This window comes from Ornithodoros turicata, chromosome 2 (genome assembly GCF_037126465.1).
Source record: "Ornithodoros turicata isolate Travis chromosome 2, ASM3712646v1, whole genome shotgun sequence".
In the NCBI taxonomy this organism is placed as follows: Eukaryota; Metazoa; Arthropoda; class Arachnida; order Ixodida; family Argasidae; genus Ornithodoros; species Ornithodoros turicata.
Window position 1 is genome coordinate 382966 of NC_088202.1, and position 15155 is coordinate 398120.

Sequence of the window (15155 nt, forward strand, 5' to 3'; positions counted from 1 at the left end):
AGTCGGTGTGAATAAATGTATCCACTACCTCAGAAGCGAACAGAAATAACACTTTTTTTTCGTTGTCAGGAGCTCTGGTCATACAGAGTGTTTCCAGCGCGAGCCTGCAGCGTCGTTCAACAGGAAGGGAAGAATTTGAGGAGGATTCCCATGAAGAAGACAGCAAAGAAAAAATGACAAAGAGTGCTGAGTCCGAGGAAGGGGAACCGAACGAGAGCAAAAGTGTCGAATCGGACGAAGTAGAACCGGACGAGAAGGAGAGCGACGAGTCCAAGGAAGTGGAACAGGGTGAAAACGAGCACGACGAGTCAGAAGAAAAGGAAAAGGACGAGAGCAAGGGCAACGTGTCCAAGGAAGAGGAACAAAGCGAGAACGAGCGCGAGGAGTCCGAAGAAGAGGAACCGAGCGAGGATGCAAGCGACGAGTCCGAGGAAGACGAACAAAGCGAGAACGAGAGCAATGAGTCTGAGGAAGCGGAACCGGGCAAGAGCAAGGGCGATGTGTCCGAGGAAGAGCAGCAGGACGAGAACGAGAGCAACCAGTCCGAGGAAGACGAACAGGGCGAGAACGAGAGCGTCAAGTCTGAGGAAGAGGAACAGGGGGAGAACGAAAGCGATGAGTCCGAGGAGGAGCAACAGGTTGAGAACGAGAGCAACGAGTCCGAGGAAGAGGAAGCAGGCGAGAACAAGGCCGACCACACCGAGAAAGTGGAACACGGCGAGAACGAGAGCGACAAGTCCAAGGAAGAGGAAACGAACACGAGCAGCGAAAACGCAGAGTCTCAGGAACAGGAACAGGGCGAGGACAAGAGCGCCGAGTCCGAGGAAGAGGAACAGGAGGAGAACGAGAGCGACCAGTCCCATGAAGTGGAACACGGCGAGAACGAGAGCGACAAGTCCGAGGAAGAAGAACCGAACGAGAGCCAAAACGTAGTGTCTGAGAAAGAGGAACAGGGCGAGGACGAGGGCGTCGAGTCCGAAGAAAACGAACAGGAGGAGAACGAGAGCGACAAGTCGGTGGAGGAGGAACCAGGCGAGAACGAGGGCGACCAGTCCGAGGAAGAGGAACCGAACGATAGCAAAAAATTAGATTCTGAGGAAGAGGAACAGGGCGAAGACGAGAGCGTCGAGTCCGAGGAAGACGAAGATCAGGAGAACGAGAGCGACAAGTCGGAGGAAGAAGAACGAGGCGAGAATGAGGGCGACGAGTCCCAGGAAGTAGAACACGGTGGGAACGAGAGCGACCAGTCGGAGGAAGAGGAACGGAACGAGAGGAAAAACGTAGTGTCTGTGGAAGATCAACAGGGCGCGGACGAGGGCGTCGAGTCCGAGGAAGAGGAACAGGACGAGAACGAGAGCGTCGAGTCTGAGGAAGAGGAACAGGAGGAGAACGAGAGCGACGAGTCGGGGGAAGGGGAATCAGTTGAGAACAAGGGCGACGAGTCCAAGGAAGCGGAACACGGCCAGAGCGAGAGCGTCAAGTCCGAGGAAGAGGAACAGGATGAGAACGAGAGCGACGAGTCGGAGGAAGAGGAACCAGGCGAGAACAAGAGCAACGAGTCCGAGGAAGTGGAACACGGCCAGAGCGAGAGCGTCAAGTCCGAGGAAGAGGAACACGAAGAGAACGAGAGCGATGAGTCTGAGGAAGAGGAACAAGGTGGGAACGAGACCAACCACTCCAAGGAAGAGGATAAGGGCGAGGACGAGAGCGTCGAGTCCGAAGAAGACGAACTGGAGGAGAACGGGAGCGACGAGTTCGAGGAAGAGGAACCAGGCGAGAACGAGGGTGACGAGTCCGCGGAAGTGGAACACGGCAAGAACAAGAGCAACACGTCCGAGGAAGAGGAACAGGAAGAGAGCGAGAGCGACCAGTCCGAGGAAGAGGAACCGAACGAGGGCAAAAACGTAGAGTCAGAGGACGAGGAACAGGAGCAGAACGAGAGCAACAAGTTGGATGAAGAGGAACAGAAAGAGAACGAGAGTGACCAGTCCGAGGAAGAGGAAGCGAACGAGAACAAAAACGTAGTGCCTGAGGAAGACGAACAGGGCGAGGAGGAGAGCGTCGAGTCCGAGGAAGGGGAACAGGACGAGAACGAGAGCGACGAGTCGGAGGAAGCAGAACCAGACGAGAACAAGAGCAACGGATCCGAGGAAGTGGAACACGGCCAGAATGAGAGCGACAAGTCCGAGGACGAGGAACACGAAGAGAACGAGAGCGACCAGTCTGAGGAAGAGGAACCAGACGAGAGCAAAAACGTAGAGTCAGAGGGCGAGGAACAGGAGCAGAACGAGAGCGATGAGTCGGAGGAAGAGGAATCAGGCGAGAACAAGGGCAAGGAGTCCGAGGAAGGGGAACACGGCCAGAACGAAAGCAGCAAGACCGAGAAAGAGGAACAGGAAGAAGACGAGAGCGACCAGTCCGAGAAACAGGAACCGAACGAGAGCACAAACATAGTGTCCGGGGAAGACAAACAGGGCGAGGACGAGAGCGTCGAGTCCGAGAAAGAGGGACAGGAAGAGCACGAGAGCGGCGAGTCGGAGGAAGAGGAATCAGGCGAGAACAAAGGCGACAAGTCCGAGGAAGTGGAACACGGCGAGAACGAGAGTAACAAGTCCGGGGAAAAGGAACAGGAAGAGATCGAGAGCGATCAGTCCGAGGAAGAGGAACCGAACGAGAGCGACCAGTCCGAGGAAGAGGAACTGAACGAGAGCAAAAACGTAGTGCCTGTGGAAGATCAACAGGGCGCGGACGAGAGCGTCGAGTCCGAGGAAGAGGAACAGGAGGAGACCAAGAGCGACGAGTCGGGGGAAGGGGAATCAGGTGAGAACAAGGGCGACGAGTCCAAGCAAGCGGAACACGGCCAGAGCGAGAGCGTCAAGTCCGAGGAAGAGGAACAGGAAGAGAACGGGAGCGACGAGTCGGAGGAAGAGGAACCAGGCGAGAACAAGAGCAACGAGTCCGAGGAAGTGGAACACGGCCAGACCGAGAGCGTCAAGTCCGAGGAAGAGGAACACGAAGAGAACGAGAGCGATGAGTCTGAGGAAGAGGAACAAGGTGGGAACGAGAGCAACCACTCCAAGGAAGAGGATCAGGGTGAGGACGAGAGCGTCGAGTCCGAGGATGACGAACAGGAGGAGAACGGGAGCGACGAGTTCGAGGAAGAGGAACCAGGCGAGAACGAGGGCGACGAGTCCGCGGAAGTGGAACACGGCAAGAACGAGAGCAACACGTCCGATGAAGAGAAACAGGAAGAGAAAGAGAGCGACCAGTCCGAGGAAGAGGAACCGAACGAGAGCAAAAACGTAGAGTCAGAGGAAGAGGAACAGGAGCAGAACGAGAGCAACAAGTTGGATGAAGAGGAACAGAAAGAGAACGAGAGTGACCAGTCCGAGGAAGAGGAACCGAACGAGAACAAAAACGTAGCGCCTGAGGAAGACGAACAGGGCGAGGACCAGAGCGTCGAGTCTGAGGAAGGGGAACAGGAGGAGAATGAGAGTGACGAGTCGGAGGAAGAGGAACAGGAAGGGAACGAGAGCGACCAGTCCGAGGAAGAGGAACCGAACAAGAGCAAAAACCCAGAGTCTGAGGAAGAGGAACAGAGCGTGGACGAGAGCGTCGAGTCCGAGGAACAGGAAGAGGAAGAGCAGCAGAACGAGAGCGACAAGTCCAAGGAAGAGGAGGATGAGCAGAACGAGAGCGACAAGTCCAAGGAAGAGGAACATGGAGAGAACGAGAGCATGGTGTCCGAGGAAGAGGAACCGGCGGAGAACAGAAACAACGAGTCAGAAGAAGAAAAACAGGGCGACAAGGAGATGGACGAGTCTGACGAAGAGGGACAGGGCGAGAACGAGAGCAACCACTCCAAGGGAGAGGAACTGAACGAAAGCAAGAGCGTGGAGTCTGAGGAACAGGGCGAGGGTGACGAGTCCGAAGAAGAGGAGCAGGGCAAGAACGAGAGCGATGAGTTCGAGCAAAATGAACCAAATGAGAGCAAGAGCGTAGTGTCTACGGAAGAAGAACCGGGCGAGGGTGGAGAGGCCAACAAGGGATGCTCAGATAAAGTGTGGAACGAGAAGATGAACAGAGCATTGAAAAAATGGAGAGAATTGAGAAAATTAGAGAGAAGGCTGAAGCGATTAATGCGGTGGTGGAGCAGAGTGTCAGAGCTGAAGAAGAAATAGGCTAATCCATCAAAAGCGTAAGCATCGAGATAACTTTTGAAAAAGAAGCACAGTGTTTTAAATAAAAGCTTAGGGACGATTCTGTTTACGTATTTCTGGTGTGTTTCGACGCACCTCTACTCACAGGTGGGTGAAGCGCTGGGGTGTTAATGTTGTATACATTTTCTCATTTGTGATGTAAACTACACTCTAAATCTGGTACCGTCTGGCTACCGCGTATTCAGAGGGTAAAAAATTGCAATAATCGAACCCCTGATTTAGAGGATACCACAAACCCGTAAAGATCAAGAGTTGCAGACAACCCCCTCATTTTGGAGGTTTTCCAGAAGTTGCCCTTACCCTCCCCTCTCGTTGAATTTTCAACCGTCGGCGCCTCGGCGCCATAAAGACACGAAAACAAAGCAAATGAATTATTTCGAAACGTTTACTTCTCTCAAAGCAGGCAATGAGGCAGTGTTCACATCTATGTGCGTACATGCTCAAGTAACGGGCTAATCAATTACCGGTATCTTCAACCTAGCAGAACGAACGACGGAGTGACCGTTTATAAGTATCTAAATGGGAGAGACAAACAAGTGCGATCAGAAAACTCGCCTGTCGCAGATAGACTTCCGCGCTCACCTGTTATCTGCATTCCGTTTCTCAAGCTCCTCCTGATGCCAGATACCATAACCTGCAAAGCTTTATCGGCGTATCAAAAAGCTGTTGCCTAAGACTAACCCTAAACAGTGGTACTTGCACCCAACGAAGACCGCATCCTTTCCATTGATCCCTGCGATAAAGAATATGAATGGTGACCGTGTAGCGAGGAACGAGTAAAAAAAGATGTAGCTACATACCAACGCCTTTCTTCACAAGCACATTGCAGTCTGGAAATCAACGGAGGCTACATCGTTTCGCTTGACCCCTGGGACAAAAAATTTCCATGGCAAGGGTGTAGTAAGTAGCAAATAACAACATGTCCAAGTACATACCGGTGCTATTCCACGTAAGCACGTTGCAGTCTGGAAATATGAAATGCGTATAACAACATCATTCACACCGCCCCGGCGCGACGACATGGGAAAACACGGACGCCGGCGAGCGGCTGTCCGGAACACTGCCAACAGCGCCCTAAAGCAAAAGATTGCCTTCCGTTGATGAGAAGTTCTTGGGGTATACACACATCGGCTTGTTTTTTTCTTTCTTTTTCGTGGCCGAGAGGAGAAGGTTCACAGGGGGTTCACGGCGCTGTTAGGCGGTTCATGCCGTCGGAAACTTCACAAACCCGCTGTGTACCGCTTAAAACTGTACACGCTGCAGCACGAACCTCATGAATGAGACGGTTCTCAATGGCGCACCGTCTATGAACCCTCTGTTTCTTACGAACCCCTTATTTCGTTGGGTACGTAGCAGGTACAGATTTTAGTGTGTACGTGCACGGGCTACGAATGAGGCCAGGACGTCGATTGCCGTTTGTGTGAGGGTAAAACCAAATGTTTACAGGATTAACGCCATCCATATATGCAGCAATTTTTGTGACAATTTTTTTGAAGATTTGTCAGATTCGTTGCCGTGAGGTTAATATTCGGACATGCAAGAAGAACATCACGCGAACCTAACGATGGCGAATCGTTATTCTCAGGAAATAACTAGTACCGTTGATGCACTATGATTCGGCACCTTCTTGCACGTTCCTTTTCTAAGAAAACAAATGTGGCGATGTTTTCGTTTGTCCTTTTTTTTTTCAGCAAAACTAGAATGCCAGTTAAGCCTAGTCCATAATTTCTACTTGTGTTAACTATTCTGCCGAGTAATAAAAAATACCTGAACCCCCTGGATGCATGCTCGCTAGCTCACGGCATACTTTGTTGCTAAAGTCCATTACGCTTTTTATAATATTGTTAGCAATTTTTTTTCGTCTATGGCGACGAGAGAGCTTTCTATCCGAATTGATGCTAGTGTAGATTATCTGGCTCGAAAATTCTACACACTGGGAACAGTCATTGTCTGTAAATGGTTGGTATATGACACAGCCTTCAGTGATATCAGCATAGTACATACTGTTTTAACTGATAATCATGTGTAGCTTCACTTCGCGAGACAACTATGATCGTGAGCGGTGGTCGCTCATTTGACGATGTGGTCGCTGAATGTATTCCGCTTGCCCACGTGAAATATCAGCATCTCATTTTAGCATATCATGTGGTGGGCGATGTTTCTAGGCGATTTGTACCATGCCACAAATTTACCGGCGTTCTTCACTGGGTTTGAATCCACAACATTAGAATCAACAGCCGGACACACGGTCAACTGGAACAGATTATTTCCTTGGGGTAATATGTTATGTTGCTAGAAGATAATGGTAGCTTTAGTTGTGGCGTACACAATGCTTGTGTAAGGGCTAGCGTGGTTATTCTGCTTGATAGAAGCTCTCCATGTTTTGCGGGAATGCGGAATCAGCAACGCTCTCACTTATGTAGGCAAAGCGATAGGGTACTGTGCACAAAAACTCTAGTATATATATATAAATGACTCTCTAAATAATATATATATATATGTATATAGATACTGCAGCCATAGAAGCCATCTTAACTGTAAGTTTGAATGTCAAACACATCTAGCGTCATTTTTCTTATTTTTTAATTGCTTTTTTCCTCTCTTTATATATATATATATATATATATACAGGGTGTCCCAGAAAACGTGTCATTGAATTATAATAAAAAAACTACACCACCTAGAGTCATGCGGTCAATGGCATTTGTTCTTGCTGGGTTTTTGCCACCTCATGATGTGAATGTCGTGTAACGTAAGTTAAATTATGTAAATTTTTGCGAGCTTAAGTCGGAAATTTGCCTAGAAAAGGTTACTTTTTTACCCCACCAACGTGAAGAGCGTGTCTAATTTACTCACATTAATGATAATTGACAGGGATATTGAGGAGCTATCCCATCGGAAAAAATAGCCGAACATCATGCTCTACGGAGGTCGCACAGAATAGCGCACGATGAATTTTTCAGCGCAATCTTTGTCAGTCCGACGAAAGGAGGTTGGAAACCCAGCCCACCCCGCCATCGCAGAAAGGGATAACACAGGCACGGCTTATCATGTCCGACTTTCGCTGAGATAATACTTTCCCTCTCCCAATTTTAGGAACTGTTACTTTTTCTACTATCACTCTGTGGGCTGGCTTCGGAACCTCCATTCGTCGGACTGCGAGCATTGCGCTCAAAAAGTCATCGCGCGTTATGGTCCGGTGCTCCGAAAAGCATGATATTCGGCTATTTTTTCCGATGGGATAGCTCCCGAATATCACTGTCAATTATCATGAATTTGAGTGACTTTGGCACGCTCTTCATATTGGTGGGGTAAAAAAGTGACATTTACTTGGCAAATTTCCGAGTTCAGTTCGCAAATATCATAGTTAAACTTGGGGGCATGACATTAACTTTAGAAGGTGGCAAAAACCTAATAAGAACAAATGCCGTTGACCGCATGATTCTAGGTGGCGTAGTTTTTTTATTATAATTCTATGACACGTTTTCTGGGACACCCTGTATATATATATATAGACTACAAGTAATGAAGAGACTTGGGAGGCCGTATAAGGGTTAAAAACACTTGCTACTTTTATTACATTAATAATTAAGGGGGCGCTAGGAATAGATTTACAGTTAGGGGTCGAAGTTTCGGCAGTCAGCGCTGCCTTCAACAGAACTAAACTTGGAAATAGGTGACGAGGGCTTATATACAAGGGAAAGGGGGGAAATGAGAGGGGAACAGTGCACGTGGAGCGGAGTTGGTGATGTTGCAGGAGCATTGTTGCCAATGGTCCATTGAGCACTTGCAGGAGCGTTGGCTGTCTTCCAGGAGAGTTCTCCTTGGTCGTCTGATAAACCTGAAATGATAACAGAGAGACGGCAGAAAGAACGAAAGAGGGTCGGGGGACTTGGTCTAGGAGCTAAGGCTGCGAACTGTAGACAATACGCCGGGGTCTTCGTTTATCGTGGACTGGAATTTGTGGATTAGGAATGATTCACGCTGTTGCCTGCTACGGTCTGAGGGGAAACCAGATTGTAAGATGTACACGTGGATGTCCTTGAATGAGTGGCCGGTTTGATTGAAATGACGCGACACAGGGAGATTTGGTTTCGTTGTAATATCGGACCTGTGATTATTAAAACGAATTCGGAATGATGTTGTAGTTTGGCCGATATATTGTGCTTTGCATGCGTTGCATTCCAATAGATATACTACGTTGGATGAGTTGCAGTCAGAAGTAGTTTTGATTTTTACTTGGAAGTTGCTGTTTGTGCTTTGTACCCTGTCTGCAGTCTGCATTAGAATACAAATTTGGCATCTTCGTCCGTTGCATGGGTGGCAGCCTTCGGTTGTAGGTGGTGGCTTATTGACTTTTGCGTTGACTAAGTGGTCTTGAAGATTCCTTGCACGACGATATGCTATGCGAGGCGGTTCTGGGAATATTCCTCCAAGGCGCTCCGACTGTGTAAAAATTGGGTGATGACGTTTCAGTAAAACGCCATCACACTGAAACGTCATCACACTGAAAGGTCATCACCCAATTTTAACACAGTCGACGCGCCTTGGAGGAATATTCCCAGAACCGCATCGCATAGCATATCGTCGTGCAAGGAATCTTCAAGACCACTTAGTCAACGCAAAAGTCAATAAGCCACCACCTACAACCGAAGGCTGCCACCCATGCAACGGAAGAAGATGCCAAATTTGTATTCTAATGCAGACTGCAGACAGGGTACAAAGCACAAACAGCAACTTCCAAGTAAAAATCAAAACTACTTCTGACTGCAACTCATCCAACGTAGTATATCTATTGGAATGCAACGCATGCAAAGCACAATATATCGGCCAAACTACAACATCATTCCGAATTCGTTTTAATAATCACAGGTCCGATATTACAAAGAAACCAAATCTCCCTGTGTCGCGTCATTTCAATCAAACCGGCCACTCATTCAAGGACATCCACGTGTACATCTTACAATCTGGTTTCCCCTCAGACCGTAGCAGGCAACAGCGTGAATCATTCCTAATCCACAAATTCCTGTCCACGATAAACGAAGACCCCGGCGTATTGTCTACAGTTCGCAGCCTTAGCTCCTAGACCAAGTCCCCCGACCCTCTTTCGTTCTTTCTGCCGTCTCTCTGTTATCATTTCAGGTTTATCAGACGACCAAGGAGAACTCTCCTGGAAGACAGCCAACGCTCCTGCAAGTGCTCAATGGACCATTAGCAACAATGCTCCTGCAACATCACCAACTCCGCTCCACGTGCACTGTTCCCCTCTCATTTCCCCCCTTTCCCTTGTATATAAGCCCTTGTCACCTATTTCCAAGTTTAGTTCTGTTGAAGGCAGCGCTGACTGCCGAAACGTCGACCCCTAACTGTAAATCTATTCCTAGCGCCCCCTTAATTATTAATGTAATAAAAGTAGCAAGTGTTTTTAACCCTTATACGGCCTCCCAATTCTCTTCATTACTTGTAGTCTATTTGTTTTCGCGTCCATCTGTACTCAGTTATACATTCACATATATATATATTAGCTGTATCACACAAAATCACCTTGCGTTCGCCATGTTCGCCATGTTCACCATGTTCAGACTGCGCATGCGCTAAATGCAGAGCCATGTTGGGCGCACGAGGAGTGTGCACCCATTATTTGCTTGTGTACGCAAGGCGGTTGCGTACACGGTAATAAACCTGACGTTATGGAATTGTTGAGGTATGTTTAAAGTGCTACTACGAAGGGCAAATCCCACCAAACCATAAACATCCAGAGGATGACTTCAAGATAACACTCGAGGGACATTAAGGACATCCTGTGGATGTCCATTATGATCCAGGTGATGTCAATATGGACTGCATGTGGATGTTCACACAAGCATCCATTTCCTGTCAGAGAGACATCCACATGGATTTTTTTTGGACCATTCTTGGAGATTTTACGTACAGGTATTACAGCCCCAGTAATGACAGTACAGTGTACCTTACCTTTATTTTAGCTTTATTATAGATTATTTACTGGGTATAAACCGCATACATTTCACAATATATGTAAACGTATCAGTCTGACAAGGTTGTGTAGCACAGTGAGTATTGACGGGAAAGTATATAAAAGTACCAAAAACTCAATCACAACAGATCCTGAGGCTTGGATACATATCACAGTGTAACAATGACTGCTCTTGACAGTCGGTATCACAGTAACGTCCCTTGAAAATTGGTGCTGACTAGGATTAATAGTACTACAGTAAGTTTCACAATTCCTCAGACGAGGTCACCGTTTATATCTGTCTATATATGTCTCTATATAAGAATATCATGTAAGCTCCTCGAGGTTAGAACAATGACTGCTCTTGACAGTCGGTATCACAGTAACGTCCCTTGAAAATTGGTGCTGACTAGGATTAATAGTACTACAGTAAGTTTCACAATTCCTCAGACGAGGTCACCGTTTATATCTGTCTATATATGTCTCTATATAAGAATATCATGTAAGCTCCTCGAGGTTAGATTAGGCATGGGAGTGTGACATAGGTCGCCTTGACCGACACACCAGACTAGAATATATTTATCAATATATATATATATATATATATATATATAAGCAGGAAAAATCAGAAGACGACAAAGAGCTTACAGGAAAACACAAAGGGGAGTTTATTAACACATATAGGGATAGGGGTCGACGTTTCGGCAGTCAGCGCTGCCTTCGACAGAAACCGGATCCGGAAACCCCAGTCCCGTCGAAGGCAGCGCTGACTGCCGAAACGTCGACCCCTATCCCTATATGTGTTAATAAACTCCCCTTTGTGTTTTCCTGTAAGCTCTTTGTCGTCTTCTGATTTTTCCTGCTTATTTCATTCTCGTGGTCAACCGCCCTCCCAAGCTTCTATTCTATATATATATATATATATATATATATATATAAAGTGATATGAGTCCTCTCACAGTTCGCTTAGAGTAGCATACTCAGATATGCATGACAGTATTTCAAAGTCCCCTTGGACTGAAGTATGCAATAACAGTACAACAGGGAAGCCGCCCTAGCAGTTCCTTAAGACCTCAGCATACATGACAGTGTGCCAAAAATACAGGGAGTTTTTTTGCCTGAAAGAGACTTTTTGCAGAAACAAATACGCTATCAAGGTGTCGATGATAGCTTGAGTACCAGAGGTATATGCGTGCAGAACCAGCACAGGCAGAAACACCAGGTTAATAGTTCAGTGTTTTAAAATGTTACCTGGACTTTTTAAATCAGTCGCTGTTGCTGGGGCTGTTTTAGTATTTTCATACACTGTCTGTGTCTTTTCTTTGTGTGCACTCCTATACAGTGAGAAAGTTGCATTGTTTATGGCACGTCGTAGCTACCAGAACGCTAATTAGATGAAATTACCACCCTACTGAGGACCTGTGACTTTCCAACATGTTGGAAGCAAGCGTTTTTACAGGAAATCTCGAATGGGGTATACCGGATGTTTCAGTTAAATCCCCGGGCTAAATAATTTGTGAACGGTTGCGCCAATCGAATAACTTTCTTTTTTACAAGTATCTGTTTGATACCGCCTACAAGCTGCGCACCGTGTGAATGAGCGTTTTGGTTGCTCATTATCTAAAGAAAAATTCAAATGAGTTTCGTAAAAAGAACAACTTCTAAAGCAGGGCGCTGCCGTTATTAAAATGGGTACCATGGCTTTTGGGCCCTCCAGTGGACAACGTTTAGAGGAAAATCTCCAAATGAAGCGGCCATTTGTTGCAGTAATTAATTGGTTTCGGTTTACACAATTTTGTTGTGGGTGGTCGCGCTGAAGCGCAAAAGGGCGCTTTTCCACTTAGTTACCCACCAATTTAACTTAACTTTATTTATTTTTGTTTAGGTGCCCAGAAAGAACCCATTATGGTCTCCTTCCAATGAATTACATCCTTACACCGATGACTTCACTTTATTTATTTTTGTTTAGGTGCCCCAAAACAACCCACTACGGTTTTATTCCAATGTATTACACCAATGAATTACGCCCTTTTGCGCTTCGCTGAGACGGAAAATATGTAAGCCGAAACCAATTACCTATTGCAACAAATGGCCCGCTTTGTTTGCAGATTTTTGTCTAAAAGAAGATCACTGAAGATCCCTATAGGGGTGGTACCCATTTTAATGCCTAGACCGTGCTGCTTTAGAATTTACGTTTTTTAACGAAACTTTGAATTTTTAATTAAAGAATGAGCGCTTCCCACTCATTCACACAGAGTGCAGCTTGTGGGTGGTATTGGACAGAAAATAAAAAAGAAAGTTATTCGTTTGGTGCACACATTAGCGAATTATTTAGCCCGGGGATCTAAGTGAGACACCCAGTATAGTTTGAATTATCATTCACTCAATTTCATTCTGACATTTTATTCTATACAAGTCTACTATTGTACTCTTTCATCTCAATTTTAATATTTGCCTCATTAATATTCTTCACATTCCACATTTCTTTGCAAATTTCGTATTTCAAATGCACTGCCTCCAATACAGTTATCATACAGTTATTACACCTTTCTTTGAAAGCCCCAATGAAAAAGTTAACACATTTTATCTAAATAGCCATCAGTGGTCATAGTAGCGAAGCTGTAGCGGATGCATGCAGCGCTGAGAACTATACTTACTCAGACAATTGTTTAAAACAAAAAAGCTCCCTGTGCATAAGCTGTGCTCATTCTACAGTTGCTCTCGCCAGCTTTTTTTCTCGGTCTTTAGCATGTCGCAACCATGCCTTGATATGCGTCCCCACTTCCACCTTGTTTGCTGTGGACCTTTTGTGTTTGCTCGTACAGCCCCTGAAATGAACGATAGCCTGGTTCACCAATTGGCACGTGGCACATTCTAACAAGTTATGCTATAGCTATCTAGTTAAGTACAAATGCTTACGAATGCACCATTTTTAATATATGGCGGCACAGTTTCCATTTTCATGTGTTTCTACAAGTGTCCTGCATTTACTTGCTTTTTGGTATTCATCGTTTCAAGCATGGTTATTACTGCTTCTTTTTGCACAAATTTTTGGATGCACATTTGATGAATGCAATGTGATCCAGGAAACAGGCCTTGTCATTCCACGCCAGACCAATGAGCTACGCACTACTGTTTTGCGCTTCTCGAGCTTAGTGCAGCCATCCTGCATTAAAGCTGTCTGTTATTGTTCCTGGGTCATGTCCGTACATTTTTTATGCCCCAACCCGGGAAGCGTAGTCTAACTCATTGGTGAGAATGGGAAATCCAAGAACGAAAAAATGGGAGCAGCGCCAGCATGGTACCGGTATGAATGTTCCGCCTTTTAAGCCAGGACGACAGCCACGCATGTCCGATGCGTTCTGAGGAAAAAGGTCCACAAGCACACTTGCAACTATAGTACATACAGTACAACCAGCACTTGATGTTCTGTAGCAAAAATGCCCCTCTTTTTAGTTCAAAGATGTACGGTTCTCACCGATGCAGTAAAGACTCGTACGTTGCACTGTGATGGAGACGGCATTTGAAGGTATGGTATCCGTACTGAAAATGATGCTGGGGAAGTTGAGCACTGCGAATTTTCGTTTGCCTTTCTGGCCGATCCAGCTGTATACTGTTCCGCCAAGGAGTCGGTCAATATGTAGCACAGGATGTTCGGTGTTGCGTGGCCAACATCATAACCCCCAAGGCGACAGAGTTCGTCAATCTACATTTGGGTAGAGCAACAAAGGTATTAGACGAGTACCAATGGACTACCTCAATGATAGCGTAATGCGCACCAGCTTTATCAACCGCACAGGTACACCAAATGGAATGCTTGCTGTGGGATACAATCTTGCATAAAAATTTGCTTATCCATTTCGTACTCGAATAATGTTAAGACTTATAATATGCTCTATACTTTAGCATTATTTAATTTCCTGAAGTTTTCTGTACAATATGCATAGTTCTACTATGCATCCTCTACGTTCAAATTCCATACTGACATGAAGGCAGGTAGCTTATTAACCTTGACTCTGAATATACTTCAGTAATGCTAGGAAGATTGCTCACCAGTTGAGCTGTCTTGCTCTCGTTCAGGGTGCTGTCAAATGCCTCCAGGTCTTCAGTGGTAGTGAAAGGTGCTCGAATCATGGACGGACAATGCTCAAGAACGCGAGTGTATCGAGAACACAGCTCCTCGAGCACTTCACCATGTTGCAGCTGGGCTAGGCGCATCATATGCAGCAGCCTCATGGCCTGTCGTTGAAACTCTGTATGACAAGGCAGAGCCCCATTATATTTGTAACGAACTGAGACAGTGCAACATTGCGATCACCCCAAGACGTGATGTTTTTACATCAAACCTGCGAACTACTGCGAACATGCGAACTACTCGTCGACGCAGTTGGGTTAGCATAGTCACCGAAAACGGCGATGAAACCCTCACTCTGTCGGTGTGCTGCACTATAAGCGTAACGTTTGTCCTTCACTTTCGGCATTTTAGTCCCACTTGCAACCGCCAAGGCACCAAAACACACTACTAAAGCTTTAGGATAGCACCAGCACTGCAGCGAAACGCCGAGCAGCGAGACGCGACAAGCCCTATTACAAGTCCTATATTACGAAGGAAACAGAAAGGACAACATGGAAATGCATGAGAATTACCTTCTACAGAGCTCCCCACCGCACGTCGTGCAAAAGAAGCGACGCGGCAAAACGTGAAAATCCAACGAGGCGGCGAATGATGATGGTGGGGATGATGGTGACAATCGTGTCGATGGCGGTGCCGCTAACTTGATAGCACAAGCACTAGTTTCGCTGGAACTTGGAGATGTGCGGAGGACCCAGGGGGATCGCAAAGAGATCGGCTTCCGGGGTGGGTAACGTTGGGGAAACGAGTTTTGACTGCATAAAAATGCTTTGTTAATAAGAGGATACAATTCCTCTAGGATTCAATGCATACATGTTCCGGATACTCA

General features: G+C 46.5%; 2 protein-coding genes across 2 annotated transcripts in view; one reads left to right on the top strand and one right to left on the bottom strand.

Moving 5' to 3' along the window:
- LOC135385142 (trichohyalin-like) overlaps positions 1-4263 on the top strand; it is a 48221-nt gene extending 43958 nt beyond the window's left edge. The window contains exon 2 of the mRNA XM_064614315.1: positions 70-4263. Coding sequence (XP_064470385.1) covers positions 70-4181 — 4112 coding nt within the window. The 3' untranslated portion in view covers positions 4182-4263. The remainder of the gene's footprint in view (positions 1-69) is intronic.
- Positions 4264-12804: 8541 nt separating this feature from the next.
- On the bottom strand, positions 12805-14899 carry LOC135382979 (uncharacterized). The gene is made up of 4 exons (XM_064612645.1): positions 14842-14899; positions 14248-14447; positions 13694-13900; positions 12805-13022 (listed from the first exon to the last, which is right to left on the bottom strand). Exons 2-4 carry the CDS (start codon positions 14428-14430, stop codon positions 12939-12941), a joined length of 474 nt encoding a protein of 157 aa, XP_064468715.1. The 5' UTR covers positions 14431-14447; positions 14842-14899; the 3' UTR covers positions 12805-12938.
- Positions 14900-15155: the final 256 nt, after the last annotated feature.

Coding starts and splice junctions, on each gene's coding strand:
- LOC135382979 (XM_064612645.1), bottom strand. CDS start 14,430: ATGAGGCTGCTGCATATGATGCGCCTAGCCCAGCTGCAACATGGTGAA. Junction 13,901..14,247: donor AGAGCAAGACAGCTCAACTG/GTGAGCAATCTT, acceptor ACCCAAATGTAG/ATTGACGAACTCTGTCGCCT. Junction 13,023..13,693: donor CGTCTCCATCACAGTGCAAC/GTACGAGTCTTT, acceptor CGTTCATTTCAG/GGGCTGTACGAGCAAACACA.